Genomic DNA, 15,671 nt, shown 5'->3' on the forward strand with positions numbered 1-15,671 from the left:
TATAAATATATTTTTTGAGTGAGGCAATTGGGGTTAAGTGACTTGCCCAGGGTCACACAGCTAGTAAGTGTTAAGTGTCTGAGGCCGGATTTGAACTCAGGTACTCCTGATTCCAGGGCCGGTGCTCTATCCACTGCACCACCTAGCTGCCCCCCTCATTTATATTTTAATAATTTTTTGTGCAGGGTCTTACAAAGCTCTCCCAGGTCTAAGGGTGGTATTAAACAAGCATTTGTTAAGTTTCTACTGAGTGCCAAAACTGTGCTAGATGTAGAATAGGAAGACAAAGATGAAATGGTCCCTGCCCTCTGGAAGCTTACAGTCTGTCTGGGGGGAGCAACAGTAGTGACAGTATGGCTGAGTTCCAGAGGATGGAGGCTGTAGAGATGGAGAGCAAGAGAGAGGCTGGAGATTCAGCAGGTGGTGGCTGTGGAGACCAGCAGCAGTAGGTGTGGCACAGGATGGCTTCAGTGATAACAATCACAGATGCTGAATACAGTAGCAAAACCGTGAACTTCTAAGTCTCAAATAGCATTTATACCATGCTTTAAGGTTTGCAAAACACTTCACAAATATCCTCTCGTTTTACAGTAATCCTAAAGTCAGGTGCTGCTATCACCCCCATTTTGCATATAAGGAAAATGATTCCATTCTTCTATCCCCACTATGGTTCCATATTTCTTTTGCCCTTTATGCTAAAATTTGAGAAATCCATCTACAATGGTTACCTCCCCTTCCTCTCCTTTCACCATCTTCTTTTTCATTCTTTTTTTGTGTGTGGGGCATTGAGGGTTAAGTGACTTACCCAGGGTCACACAGCCAGTAAGTGTCAAGTGTCTGTGGCCAGATTTGAACTCAGGTCCTCCTGAATGCAGGGCCAGTGCTTTATCCACTGAGCCACCTAGCTGACCCCTCTCACTATCTTCTTAACTCCTTATAAGTGACTCCCAACATTATTATTCCACTGACACTGATCTTTCCAAAGTCACCAATGATCCCCTAGCTACCAAATCTAGTGGCCTTTTTTCAATCTTCAATCTTCTTGATCTCCCTGCAGCCTTTGATGCTCAATCACCCTCCTCTCTGTGATTCTCTCTTCTCTCTACCTCTTCTGCTTCTCCTGCCTATCTGAATGATCCTTCTCCGTCTCCTTTGCTGGATCGTCATCCAGGCCATGCTCATTAATCACGAGTATCCCGCAGGCCTCTGTCCTGGGCTGGTTTCTCTTCCTCCTCTATATTATGTCACTTTGCGATCTCATCAGATCTCATGGATTGAATTATTATCTTTATGCTAATAATTCTCAAATTGACCAATCCAGCCCTAACCTTTCTCCTGTCCTCTAGCCTCACATCTCCAAATACCTTTCAGATATCTCAAACTGGATGTTCAGTAGACAAATTCCACATGTCCAAAACTGAACTCATTATCTTTCCCCCTAAACCTTTCCCACACCCAAACTTCCTTTTATTGTCAAGGACGCCGCCATCTTCCCGGTCTCTCAGGTTCACTACCTAGGAATCATCCTGAATTCCTCACTATCTCACCCCATCCCCATAATCCATCTGTTGCCAAGGCCTGCGGGTTTCACCTTTGCCACATCTCTTCTGTCTCCTTCTCTCTCCTCTGATATTGCCACCACTTTATTGCAGGCCCACATCACCTCATGCCTGGACTGTTACATTAGCCTGCTGATGGATCTGCCTGTCTCAAGTCTTTCCCCCACTCCAATCCATCCTCTATACAGCTACCAAAGTGATTTTCCTAAAGCATGGGTCTGAGCAGGTAGTTACCCAACCTAGGAAACTCCGGGATCAAATACAAAATGCTCTTTTTGGTGTTCAAAGTCCTTCATAACCTAGCAACCCCCCAAACCTCACACTGCCCCCGATATTCTTCAATCCAGTCACATTGGCCTCCTAACCACTCCATCTCTCAGCCCCCTGGTATTTTCTCTGACTGTCCCCCATGCTAGAGTGCTCTCTCTCCTCATCTCTTTTCTCCTTGGTTTTCCTGACTTAGAGTCCCAATAAAAACCCTCTCCGCTCAGGAAGCCTTTCTCAATTCCTCTTAATTCTAGGGCACCCCCTCTCAATTATCTCCTATTTCTCCTATATATAGATTGCTGTGGCATGATCACTTGTTGTCTCACCTATTAGACTAGACCTCCCTGAGGGTTAGGAGTATCTTTTGCCTCTTTGTATCCCCAGTACTTAGCACAGTGCAGAAGCTTATTGATTGACTGACTGAAACAGAAAGAAATGACAAGCCAAGGGTTATGCAGCCAGTATAGGTCTGAGGTTGGATTTGAACTCAGATCTTACTGATCCCAGATCTTGAACTCTTGTACTGTACCCAGATCTCGTATCTGCTGCGCCACCCAGCTTCCTTGAGATTCTAGGCAAAGCACTAACGACAAGGGGGTTCTTGGGCCACACTAAAGAGCTTCAAGAGGTGGAGCCAACTAGCATCGAGATTTCTGGAAGATGAAACCTCAAGGACTCAGGTAGGAGAAATTTTCTAAGTGTGACGTGAGATGGTTACCATGGAAGCCTCACTACTCTCCCACCTTGGAGTATGACTTTTCTGGGAAAATGTTTGTGGAGGCAGGTCCCAAACCCTTCCTAAGCAGTGTGTTTGTCAGTGGGAGATCTGTCCTCATTTGTATAAAAGAAGGGATGAAAACAATTCTACTGCTTGCCTTTTCCCTTTATTCACGTTCGAATTCCATCTCAATTAAATGTGTTGCTATTTGACGTGTGGTTGCTGCCTGGTCTATTAATAGAACAGGCACTGGATGGGGGCTTTAGGAATACATTAGCCCCACGTCAATCCCAGGGACATGTGGGAATTATGGAGTAAGTGGAGCATATGCATCGCATACGCATTATACTCCAACAGGCCATGGAGAAACAATTTTATTGTGGTATCTGCGTATCAAAAAGAAAATAGATGGCACTCATGTTTCTGTGGCATCCCCTCTGTTGGGAGTCTTCCATGGGCTTTAATTTGTTTCTGTGCTTGTACATATTTTAAAGTTCCATATGAGTCAGTCAATAAATCAGTCAGTCACCAAGCCGTCAGCAGCTAGGATGTGGCAGGCAACAAACCTCCTGCAATCTTAGACTGCATTAAGAGCATCTCAGGGGGGCAGCTAGGTGGTGCAGTGGATAGAGCACTGGCCCTGGAGTCAGGAGGACCTGAATTCAAAATCTGGCCTCAGACACTTAACACTTACCAGCTGTGTGACCCTGGGCAAGTCACTTAACCCTAATTGCCTCACAAAAAAAAAAAAAAGAGCATCTCAGGTTCCAAAATAAGGATGATGAAAGTCCTGTTGTCTGTGACCATTATTACTTGGATCGGACCTCAGAGTACCCAAGTATCCAGTTCGTTTTTGGCACCACATTTTAAGTACATTGACAATCTGGAGAACATCCAAAGCAGGGAAGTTGAGATGGTGAGAGGATTAGAGAGGACACCAGGACAAGAATTGGCTAATGAAGCTGGGTATGCTTAGCCTGGAGAAGACAGTGAGAACATGCTAGCTGCCTTTAAGTATGTGAAAGGTTGCCAAGTGCAAGAGGGATTAGGCTTGTTCTCTTTTGGCTCCAGAGGGCAGAACTAGGGGCAGGGGGTGAAATCTAGAGGAAGGGAAGTTTCAGCTCAATCAAAGGAAGATATTTCTAATGGAGCTGATGAATGATAGGATGGACCATTCCAGGAGGCGGTGAATTCCGGATATGGGGGGAGGGGGAGTATAGTTGTGCTCTGCTTCCACTCCCACAGCTGATGGGTGGTCCAAGTAGCAGAGGACAATCAAGGGTGGAGGAGGTGAGAGGTCAGAGAGAAGGAGTGAGCCCAGAAGGAATGTCACACTCTCCTCTCCTCAATGCATTGATCAGAGGATGACCTAGTATGTGTCAAAAAGTCAGAATTTGGGGGCTTCCCTTCCCAGCTGATTCCTATGTTTCAGGAATAATGGTAGCCCAAGGACAACTAGACATTCCAAGGAAAGGCAGCTTTAGGAAGCACAACCTCTTTAGGGTTAAAAGAATTGTAGCTGGGGCAGCTAGGTGGCTCAGTGGATAGAGCACCGGCCCTGGAGTCAGGAGTACCTGGTTCAAATCCGGCCTCAGACACTTAACATTTACTAGCTGTGTGACCCTGGGCAAGTCACTTAACTCCAATTGCCTCACTAAAAAAAAAAAAAAAAAGAGAATTGTAGTTATAGACTCTACAGAAATGCTCACCCTCTGAGACCAACAGAAAACTATCCCTCAGGGAGTTATATGAGGACTCTATTAAGAGAGAAAAGAACTTCTAATCATCAGGAATTTTGAGTTACTACTTTGCCACACATACTCCCTAAATTTGAGTCCCATTTCCCCTTGAACTCTGTATATATTTATGGGAGATTGTATCCCAGACTCTTAACTATTAACTATTCTGATTATGCCTTCTTAGTAAATATACCTAACTAAAAGGTAATTAAGACTCACTGGCTAACTGCACCACAAAGAGCGCAACAGATGGGGGCTTGTGAGCAAAAGTACTAGGACTCCGCCCTTCCAGACCCTCCCACAGGCCCCTCAGGGACACTTCCAGAACTTTGAAGGGAGGAAGAGTCAGTTGCTTTCTGGGGACATGAGGTGCCAGTGTGTGTGGAAATTGAGAAGTAGCCCTAGAGGGGAATGCTATAAAGTAACCAGAAAATATGTGGTAGGAAAAGCTGCTGGCATGTCCAGAGCTGAGCATTGGCTAGCAGTGGGGGAGGCCAGCATGGCTGGCCGAGAAATCAGTATCCAAGAGACTAGCCAAGGTTTGCCAAGTACTAAGTCTCTCAATTGACAGGACACTGACCCTCTGGAAAGAGTGGCTATAAGTAAAAAAAAAAAAAAAAAAGCCTTGGGGGATACCTGTGGAGAAATACCAGATGTTAATCTGAGGGAAAGGTCTGAGTCTAAGCATTCAATGTTCTTGAGAGTCCTGGATTTGGGCCATTCCTATAGACAGCTTTGGGTTGCTTGAGTCTGGGAGGAACCATGAGTGGGCCTCCTTATACTTGTTTAGTGAGTCAACCTTATAGTTGTTTTAATTTTGATTTTTATTATTTTTTGCTTCTTTCTTTATGAGTAAAGGACCATATGTAGTTAAACTATATTGGCATGAATGACTCTGTGGAAATATACAAAAGAAAAAGGATGGAGTCTCTTGTGGATGGAGGCACCACAAGGCCTCCAACTCTAATTAGATAAATCTACACAGCACATCTCTAAAGCCACAAGATGAGCACTGGCATCCATAAAAAGCGTGAACCGAGGAGACAGAGGCAGCCTGAGACCCATAGAGAGTTTGTTTGGCACGTCCCCAGAGAGCCCTCTGGTTTTGGTGGCATACTGTTCAGGTGAATTCGTGACTGCCGGTGTTTGGGCTTATTGTTGAACAAGATCAGTCAACTGGGCATCAGCACCCTCTGGTGGTTAAATGTGGAGGCCTGTTAGAATATAATACTTAGGGAACACATGAGTCCAAAATATTTTAGAATCCTCAGAGATCACTGAATTCAATGTGACAGATAATATATGTCTCAAGCCACTAGCCACTACTCTACCAAGAGACGAGGAAAAAGTTGTAAATAAAAGGCAGCGAGGAATGTAGTTAGGCTTTATTTCAATCCTCCCCATCCCTGTCCTCACCCAGGTCAGCTTTACCCATAAAACTTCTGAAAGTGGGCTTGACCACCTTTCTACCATAGGCGCTTGAAAGACGAGAAGAGTCTATTTGGAAGACAGTGAGGATGCACCCAGCATGCAGATGTGTACAAGGGGAGAGGGAGGAGTGGTGGGTGTAGGGGGAGTCTCTCCTCACTCCTGGCCCTGCCCTTGATCCCAGTTTCACTGTTCCATAAATGGTGAGCTTTCAGTGAGGAATGAGAAGGGTTTTGTTGAAGACAGCTGGTGAACCAGCCATTCAGGCAAGGAGTTGGAGGGCAGATTTAGAAATGGTGATCAAAAAACCCATGGGAGATGTCTCACATCCTTAGTCCTTCGAATAGATGTTGACTTTCTGGGAACTTTGACCATTAATGAAAAAGCTTGGGGTGGGAATGGAGAGGAAGCCTCCTCCCTCTCTGTGGACCTTGCTAAAAGGGAAGCTGGGGCCCTACTACCTGAACTGTATTTCTTGAATTCCTGGGTTTTCTTTGGGCATCATTAACAGACAATGGGGAGGTTTGAATCTAAGCACTAGACATATATCCCTTTAAATTCTTGGGCTGGCTTGCTTATAGACCAAAAAGTGCCTGGATTGCCAGTTCTGGGAAAAGTACGTGCATATATGTTGTGACTTGGAGGTGAGGTGGGGCAGACTGTATGGTAGTTGTTTTAATATCTTTTAATATATTTAGTTTTTTTATATTTTTATCATGTTTTATAGTATTATATTAGATATGATTATATATATGTATATATAGGTGGCACAATGGGCAGAGTGTGCCAAGCCTGGGGTCAGGAAGACCTGATTTCAAATTTGGCCTCAGACACTTACTAGTTGTGTGAACCTGGGCAAGTTACTCAAGTCCATTTACCTCAGTTTCCTCATCTGTAAAATGAGCTAGAGAAGGACATGGGAAACCACTCCAGTATCTTTAACAAGAAAATCCTAGATGTGGTCACAAAGAGTCAGACATGACTAAAATGACTGAACATATATATTCATATTTTGCATTTTAATATATTTTTTCATTCCTTCTGCTTATAAGTAAAGAATTTCTATACTTAAGCCATTCTTGCTTGCTTGACTTCATTATGTCATGCTTTGTATTAGATTAAGTGGAAATGCAGAAAGGAGGGAAGGCATTGCAATTTTCTGATGGGTGGGAGCACTATAAGCCATAAAAGTCTAATTGTATAATGCGCATGTAGCCACCCCACACACACATTCCCCCACTAAAAAAGTAAGCAGTACCACCAACACAGGGGCTACAGATCAGAGACAGAACTTGCTGGCTTTCTGAGAGCTGCAGATCTTTTGGCATTATCCCCTGCACCCTCTGGTGCTCAGCAGACTGATTTAGCTGTCAGGATGACCGTGGGACTGCCCAGCATCTGACAGATAGAGGGGAGACATGGGTGGATAAAGAATTGATTCCCACCAAGTCCAAGAATTCATTTCTGGCCTTTGCCATAGGAGCAAAGTATGTTTGGGATTATAAGTAACCTGAGATTCACTTTGGATTAAAAATTGATCCATCAAGGATATATATCTCTTTTGTTTTCTGCCTTTGAATAAACCTTTATCCTATAACACTGTGAATACTATTCCTGTCAGTGAGGCTTGCATCTCAGTAGGCCAAAGACTGGTGTCATCATGCCTCAGGAGTGAGAAAAACCTCCAAAAGGCACCTGGATTCTACATGTCATGAAAGCATCTTTTGCACAAGCGTCATGGTCCCACTTTACAAAAAAAGGTAGCTAAGCGATTCTCAGAGGAAGTGATGTGACTTGATCAAAGCCCTACAACTTTTTTTTTTTTTTTTTAGCGAGGCAATTGGGGTTAAGTGACTTGCCCAGTGTCACACAGCTAGTAAGTGTTAAGTGTCTGAGGCCGGATTTGAACTCAGGTACTCCTGACTCCAGGGCCTGTGCTCTATCCACTGCGCCACCTAGCTGCCCCAGCCCTACAACTTTTAATGCCAGACCCCAGGTCTTGGGTTCTAAGACTCTTCTCTTTCCATTTCACAGTGCCTAAGAAAACCAAATGTCTACTTAGTTTGGACTGGAGAGGTGGCGAGGGAACTTAGGACTGGTCCCTCTACTCTCTCCAGCCCCACGGGGTGCCCATGTGGGAGATGCCAGGGATCTGCTTCTGGGAAAAGACATTCCGTGTTCCACTACCATGTAGGTGGGAGAAGCTTTTCCCACTGGCCACAGAGCTAGAACAGGCTATATCTTTAAAACTGTCAGACCGGGACAGGCTGCTCCTCTTTCCCGCTGTGTCCAGAAGGAGTGAATGTCCCATTTACACACAGCACAGGTGCCACAAACTTCACTGGGTGAGGGGAAGGGCTACCTTCCTTCCCCTCTTTTACCCCCATGAACCCAAGAATCAGGCTTGGACTTATGGTCTGCTTCCTTTGCTTTTTTCAATTTTAGGCACAGACAGTTGAGTTCCCAGACGACAGAGCTTGAGCTATGGTGACCTTGAAGGCAGGATTCCAGGCTGGATGATGCTGCCAGCCCAGCAGGGAAGCCCAGAGAATCCGGAGCACCAGGACACAGGCCAAAGGGGTTTTTGGACTTGTTACTTGATGTGATTGTGCTATCTAGGAACTGTGTTAAACCATAAACCCTCTTCCCTCTTCCCTCCCTAGAGACTGAGGTGGTGTAAGTAGGTGTCATGCCCCTGCACATTGAGAGGGATGTTTGTATATTTCTTCTTACAAAGGAAATATTCCTTTGTAAAAGTGACAGTTGACTCTTATGTGGTTAAACTGGAACTAGGGTACAAGGGACTCTTAAAACTGAGGAAATAACATCGGTGGGGTCTTGAGTTAATGGCAGAGAAACTGGATACTGCCAAACTCTGTGAAAAGTAATGGAGAAGCCTGAAATAGAGGTGAGATGTAACCTTCGGGAAGTAGGAGCCAGAGTAGTCACTATTAGACATGCTAACAAAGCGGTGATGGATCTGGGGTGGGAAATGAGACATACACATATATATGTATGTATATACACATATATGTATATACACATATTTGTGTACAGTTATTGGGGGATTTATCTTGCTTAGTAATATGTATTTGTTACAAGAAATTTGCTTCTCCCTTTTCCATTTTATTTTTTGTCTGTGGGGTAGGAGTGGGAAGACAGAAAATATATTTCCATTAATTTTTTTTCAAATGGGGGGGTCACTTATATATATGAAAGGCTACCTTCAGACCAGGTCACTATATTAGTTTTACCAATATACTAAATAAATGATTTACTCTATTTACTCATATTAAATATATTTATGAATATATTAAATAAATCATTAGTTCTATTTACCTGGCCTACTTTTTACAGGAGACCTCTTATGAAGTAGGAGCACTCTGTAACTATTTATAATAGAAAACTAAAACATCAAGAAAACTGAGAGTGTAAAACTGAAGTAACAACAACAAAAGGCAGGTGCAGCTGAGACAATGTGCCCAGTGAGATCAGCACACTCATATTGCATTGCTACCAGTGGGAGATTTCTTTCCCCCATAGATTCCCCACACTTGGGCCCCTCATGCAGGATCCCTTTTCATAGTCCATTGCCCCACTATTGGTGTATATGCCAGTGAGAGAGAGTGCTCTATGCTTCATTAAATGTCCTTCCTTAAAAAAAACAAGGGGGAAGCTAGGTGGCGCAGTGGATGGAGCACCGGCCCTGGAGTCAGGAGGACCTGAGTTCAAATCCGGCTTCAGACACTTATCACTTACTAGCTGTGTGACCCTGGGCAAGTCACTTAACCCCAACTGCCCTGCAAAAAAAAAAAAAAAAGGAAAAAACCAGATTTTTGTTCACTGAGAAAATAAAATTGTTTGGTATAATTTAAAACAAAAGATTGGGGGCGGCTAGGTGGAACAATGTGTAAAGCACCAGCCCTGGATTCAGGAGGATGTGAGTTCTAATCTGGCCTCAGACACTTGACACTTACTAGCTGTGTGACCCTGGGCAAGTCACTTAACCCTCATTGCCCCGAAAAAAAAAGCTAAAATTAAAGATTGACATAGTAAAATGGATGTCTCTACAGGAGATTCCTGGTCATCAGTGCTTGCTTCCCAAGAACAGCAGGCAGGACCATAAAATCAAAGGAAGCATCTCTCTGTGGACCTTTTGACTGGTAGAGTTATTCTTGTTTTTCTGAGCTCTGGGCACACTGATGATTTTACATGTTGAACTATTGGAATCTAGTGGACAGAATACTAGGTTTGGAGTCAGAAGACTTGGATTCAAATCTCAGTTCTGTCATTTACTACCTTTGTGACCTTGGGCTAATCCTTGAGCTTCAGTTTCCTGAGGACTGGTCTGCAAGGTCTCTTGTTCAGTTGTATCCAACTCTTCGTGACCCCATTTTGGGGTTTTCTTGGCAAAGATACTAAAGTGGTTTCTCATTTCCTTCTCCAGCTCATTTTACAGATTAGGAAACTGAGGCAAACAAGGTTAAGTGACTTGCCCAGGGTCACACAGCTAGTTAAGTGTCTGAGGTTGGATTTGAACTCAAGTCTTGCTGACTCTAGGCCCTGCTCTCTACCCACTGTGCCCCCTAGCTGCCCAAATATAAATTCTCCAATTCTAGGGTCTTCCTTGGGCTTTTCTTCTCAGTCCCTTGGGAGGAACTGAGTGGAAAGAATATTTGATGTTTTTGGAGTCCAAGGACCTTGGTTCAAATCTCAGCCCTGCTTCTTACGGTCTCTGGAATCTTGGCCAGCTCCCATGCCTTCCTTAAGGTTCAGTTCCTCATCTGTACAAAGATGGGGGGGGGTGGGCAGACTCAGTGATCTCTAAGGTTTCTTTCAGTTCTAAATCTACGATTGTAGGAGGAAGAAGCAGTTGGTTAATAATTACCTAGGAACGTGGGTGGATTGCCAGAAGTCTGCCAACAATCAGCAGACTTCCTAATTGGCTGACAGGGAGTTTGTCATTCTAAACTGGGAAAGGAGCTTGGCCCAGGTGAACAGGGCCCAAGTCAGAGCCTGGGATCTTCTGGGGCCAAGGTCAACATTCTGTTTGAGAGGCAATAAGAGAAATGGATACAGGACAAAGATTCTAAGCCCATGGGGAAATCCTGCTGGGCCGGCACATACTTGGCCAGGAGAATCTGAGGGAAATAGGACGGAGAAGTAGAAATAGCACTAGATTTGGAACCAGAGGACTTGAATGGGAGTCTCAGTTCTGTCACTTACTGTGTGTGTGGCATTGATTAGGTGCAATGGAAAGAGTGCTGAGTTTGAGGTCAGATCCTGGTCCTTATTACTGTGACCTTGAACAAGTCATTTGACTTCTCTGGGCCTCAGTTTCTTGATATGTAAATCTTGGACTAGATGACCTCTAAGGTCACATCTAGACCTAAATCTTATGATGAACCAATGGCCACTCTGGTCCTGTTTCTTCATTTGTAAAATGGAGTTATTGGTCTAGGTACCTCTTTAACTTCCTTCCAAATTTAAATCTGTGCTTCTCTATGAGAGCCACCCACTTAGCCTGAATAAAAAAAATCATTTAAACCCACTTTCAGTTTCATGATTCATAGACTTGACAGAGCTGGAAGGACCCTTAGTGATCATTTAGTCTAAATCCCTCATTTTACAGAAGAGGGAACTGAGGCATAGAAAAAGGAATTGACTCACCCGTGGTCACAGAAAGAAAATGGCAAAACAATGGTTCAAGGTCATGCCCTCTGATTCCCAGTTCAGAATTCTCTCTAATGCAATATGCTTTAAGTGCCTTTCCGTCATGTTCTATTTCCAAATCAATATTATTTTTACTCTTGTAAATAAATATCCTCCCTAACACGTAAGATAGCTGGGATGTGGTAAGGAAAAGGAATAGAGGCCAGACTCTGGTATCTGCTTATAGTGGCTGCAGCTGAAGAAGGGGGAAGGTCATTCTGCATAGCAGAGGGGCGGAAGATCACTGAATTTCACAAGGTCAAAGAGTGCCCGAGAAGCCTCTTCCCTCCAAGGAGGACTTGGCTGGGAGACAGATTAAACACACAGACTTAGAGTTTGAGGGGGGTCATAATAGGTCATCCGAGGAGCCAAGAAGATTTGGGGCTGGCAAAGTCAAAGGGGCTGATCCCTCAAGCCAGGGGCTAGAGATTGGTGTAAGGTTTAGAAAATGGTAAAGGGGAAAAAGCCTGGGGCAAAATCCCCTAGATTGGTTCTGAGAGGGAAATCTGTTCTTTAGAAACTGATGGTGTTCAGCAAGGTCTGGGTCCCTCCCAATGGTTAATCTGGATATGATGGGTGTAAATAGAGAAAGTCACCTATCCAGCTTTAGAGGTATCACTCAGAGGTGGAAGCAACTGAAAGAATAAGGAAGGAACCCCTCTACCTCACTCCCAACCTCCTTCTGTAAGCACTAAGAGAGAAGATGCATAGAGGGGAGATCAAGGTAGGCAGTTTCCTCATCTGTAAAATGAGTTGGAGAAGGAAATAGCTAACCACCCCAGTCTCTTAGCCAAGGAAACCCCAAATGAGGTCGAGAAGAGTTGGAAGCAACTGAACAACAATGAGGATAATCTTATGCAAATGGACCAGACCCGAACCCCAGGTTATATTCTAATAGTTGATATTGTCTTTTTAAAATAGTTGATATTTACATAACATTTTATATACATAATCTCATTTACTCCTCAATTGCTCTACAAGTGTTACTATTTTTATAATTATTTCATATTAGTTTATACTTGAGGAAACTGAGACTTAGATGTGTCACTTGATTTGGATTTAAAAGATCAATTTTGGTTTCAAATCTTGGCTCTAACATTTGCTCTCTGTATGACCTTGGGCAAGTCACTTAACCTCTATGGACCTCAGTTTTCCTCACATGTTAAAATGAAGGGATTGAACTAAATGATTTATAAAGTTCCTTCCAGCTCTAAATAGATGATAAAAAGTTGCCCATAATCACACAGCTAGTATCAAGAGGTAAGCCTCAAACTCAGTCTCTCCTAAACCCAAATCTAGTATTCTTTCCACTAAAATAACAATCCCACCTCTAAACTCAAGCAGTGGATAATTGAAGCATTGACAAAGTTAGACCAGGACTAATTAGTTAAATGGTTGCTCTGGGAACTTGGGGGACAACTAGGTGATACAGTGGGTAGAACACTGCACTTAAAACCAGGAAGACTCACCTTCCTGAGGTCAAGTCCACTCTCAAACACTATCAATGTGACCCTGGGCAAGTCATTTAAACCTGTTTGCCTCAGTTTCCTTATCTGTAAAATGAGCTGGAGAAGGAAATGGTAAACTACTCCAACATCATTGTCAGGAAAACCCCAAAATGGGATCACAAAGAATTAGATACAATTGAAAAGTGGGCATTTAGGAGGGTGGCAACAGCTGTGAGAGCTATCCACTTGGCCTTGTAAGTTTGAAATGGTCAGGAAAATGAGCTAAATGAAGTCCAGGAGGGTGAGAATTGGGATTTTTACAGCCATTCCAGCAGCAATGACCCATAGAGGTGCTAGATGGTACAGCAGATAGAGTGCTGGTCCTGGAATTAAGAAAACTAGTTCCAATAGGACTTCAAACACAAACTGTTTGGGTTTATCATTTAACTTCTGTCTGCCTCAATTCCCTCATCTATAAAATGGAAGTAATGATAACACCTACTTCCCAGGGTGGTTGTGAGGATCAGTGAATATTTGCAAAGTGCTTGACACATAGTATGTTCTTGATAAATTATTCCTTCCTTCCTTCCTTCCTTCTTTCTTCCCTTCCTTCTTTCCTTCCATCTTTCCTTCCTTCTTTTCATCCTTCTTTCCAAGAAGCAACTATTGGGACTTATCCCAGTGGTAGTTGAGACCAGGACTCATCTGCATTTGGACATGAACTTGATAGGACCAATCCTATACAGAAACCATGTTAAATCTGAACCTCCCATCCACAGGTGACACAGGCTAGTATGTGTTGGGGGATGGGAGACATGGAGAATGATTGATTTCTGCTTTCACTACATCTATGAAGTAAATATTGCTTTGTAAAAGCTAATTGTTGCTAAGTGCTTAAATGGAACTGGAGTACTAGGCTAACAGTGAAGAGAAACAACATAGGTAGGAAGTCTTGAGCCAATGGCATTTCAGTCATCTTAGCCCCTCAGGGGTACCCTTAGAACTCTGAGGGAGTGATTTTGCCTGCTTTTTTCTGGGATGGAGAGACCAGAGAGTATTTGGTATATATAAAAATAAAACCAATGAAGTCAGAATTAGAAGAGAAGCAGTTAACTGGGGGGAAGATCTTTGCACAAATATCAAATATCTTTAATACTACATAGGATATATAATTGATACAAATGCATAAAAACGAAAGCCATCCTCCAATAGATAAATGGTCAAAGGATATAAACAGGTAGCTTTCAAAAGAATATTCAGATATAGGGAGTTCTAGAAAAGGAAAAGGCCAGGAGTAACAGCCAGAAGGAGGGGGACAGAGAGGAACAGAGAAAAAGTAGTCCCCAGGAAACCAGAGTTTTTTCACCATTATCATAATTTTCCAATAGGAATAGAAATAGCAAGATAGGAGTTGAGTAGTTCTGCCTTCTCTCTATTGTCTGTTATTGTTCCATTCACTTCGAGGAATAATCCCAAAAGAATAAATGCAAGCTATCAACAATTCTATGAAAAGATTACCCCAAATCACTAATAATAAAACAATTCTGGGGTTTCACGTCATACTCAGGGGGTTAATAAAGATGAGAAAAGATAAAAAATGGCAAATATTAGAAGTCTTTTGGAGGAAAGGAACTGTAATGGCCTGCTGGTGAAAGTATGAATTGGTCCAACCATTCAGAAAAATAATTTGCAATTATACTTTCGGAGACACTAATTAGCACTAAGCCTCTGACCTAGCAATACTACTATTAGGAATATACCTCGGGACAGCTAGGTGGCGCAGTAGATAAAGCACCAGCCCTGGATTAAGGAGGACCTGAGTTCAAATTTGACTTCAGGCACTTGACACTAGCTGTGTGACTCTGGGCAAGTCACTTAACCCCCATTGCCCCACAAAAACAAAAAACAAAAACAAAAAAAACCAAACAAAACAAAAGGAATATACCTCAAAGATATCAAAGAGGGAGAGAAAGGGTCTTTATTTACAAAAATATTTATAGTGGGGCAGCTAGGTGGTGCAGTGGATAGAGCACTGGCCCTGGATTCAGGAGGACTTGAGTTCAAATCTGACCTCAGACACTTGACACTTACTAGCTGTGTGACCCTGGGCAAGTCACTTAACCCCAATTGCCTCACCAAAAAAAAATATATATATATATATATATATATATATGTAATCAGTAATTTTTGATGCCTAAGGATGAGAAACAAAGTAGGTGCTCATCAATTGGGAAATGGCAGAACAAATGGTCATATATCAATGTAATAGGCTATTATTATATCATAAGAAAGAACAATCACGAAGAATTCAATGAAACTTGGGAAGACATATATCAGCTGATTCACAGCGAAATAAGCAGAACCAGGAGTACAACTTATATGATAATTACAATAATATAAAGGAAAACAACTTTGAAAGCCTTCAGAATTCCAATCAAAGCAGTAGCCAATTGTGGTCATCATAGGACTGATGAAAGTATGTTCTTCATTTCTCAGCAAAGAGGTAAGGGATTAGGCATGCTTTTTTTTTTTTTCGGGGCTATGAGGGTTAAGTGACTTGTGCAGAGTCACACAGCTAATAAGTGTCAAGTGTCTGAGGCCAGATTTGAACTCAGGCCCTCCTGAATCCAGGGCCAGTGCTTTATCCACTGTGCCACCTAGCTGCCCCCGAGGCATACATTTTTGGCATAGCCAATGTAGTGATTTGTTTTATTTGACTATATTCATTATTTTCAATGAAACTGCTCTTTGGTATGGATTAATAAGATGTGGCAGAGATTCAAAAAGAAATCAATAAAAC

The 15,671-nt window shown here is 42.9% G+C and overlaps 1 protein-coding gene across 1 annotated transcript in view; it reads left to right on the forward strand.

Moving 5' to 3' along the window:
* PFN3 (profilin 3) overlaps positions 1–8,256 on the forward strand; it is a 69,456-nt gene extending 61,200 nt beyond the window's left edge. The window contains exon 2 of the mRNA XM_043987377.1: positions 8,157–8,256. Coding sequence (XP_043843312.1) covers positions 8,157–8,202 — 46 coding nt within the window. The 3' untranslated portion in view covers positions 8,203–8,256. The remainder of the gene's footprint in view (positions 1–8,156) is intronic.
* Positions 8,257–15,671: the final 7,415 nt, after the last annotated feature.

This window comes from Dromiciops gliroides, chromosome 2 (assembly GCF_019393635.1).
Source record: "Dromiciops gliroides isolate mDroGli1 chromosome 2, mDroGli1.pri, whole genome shotgun sequence".
NCBI lineage: Eukaryota > Metazoa > Chordata > Mammalia > Microbiotheria > Microbiotheriidae > Dromiciops > Dromiciops gliroides.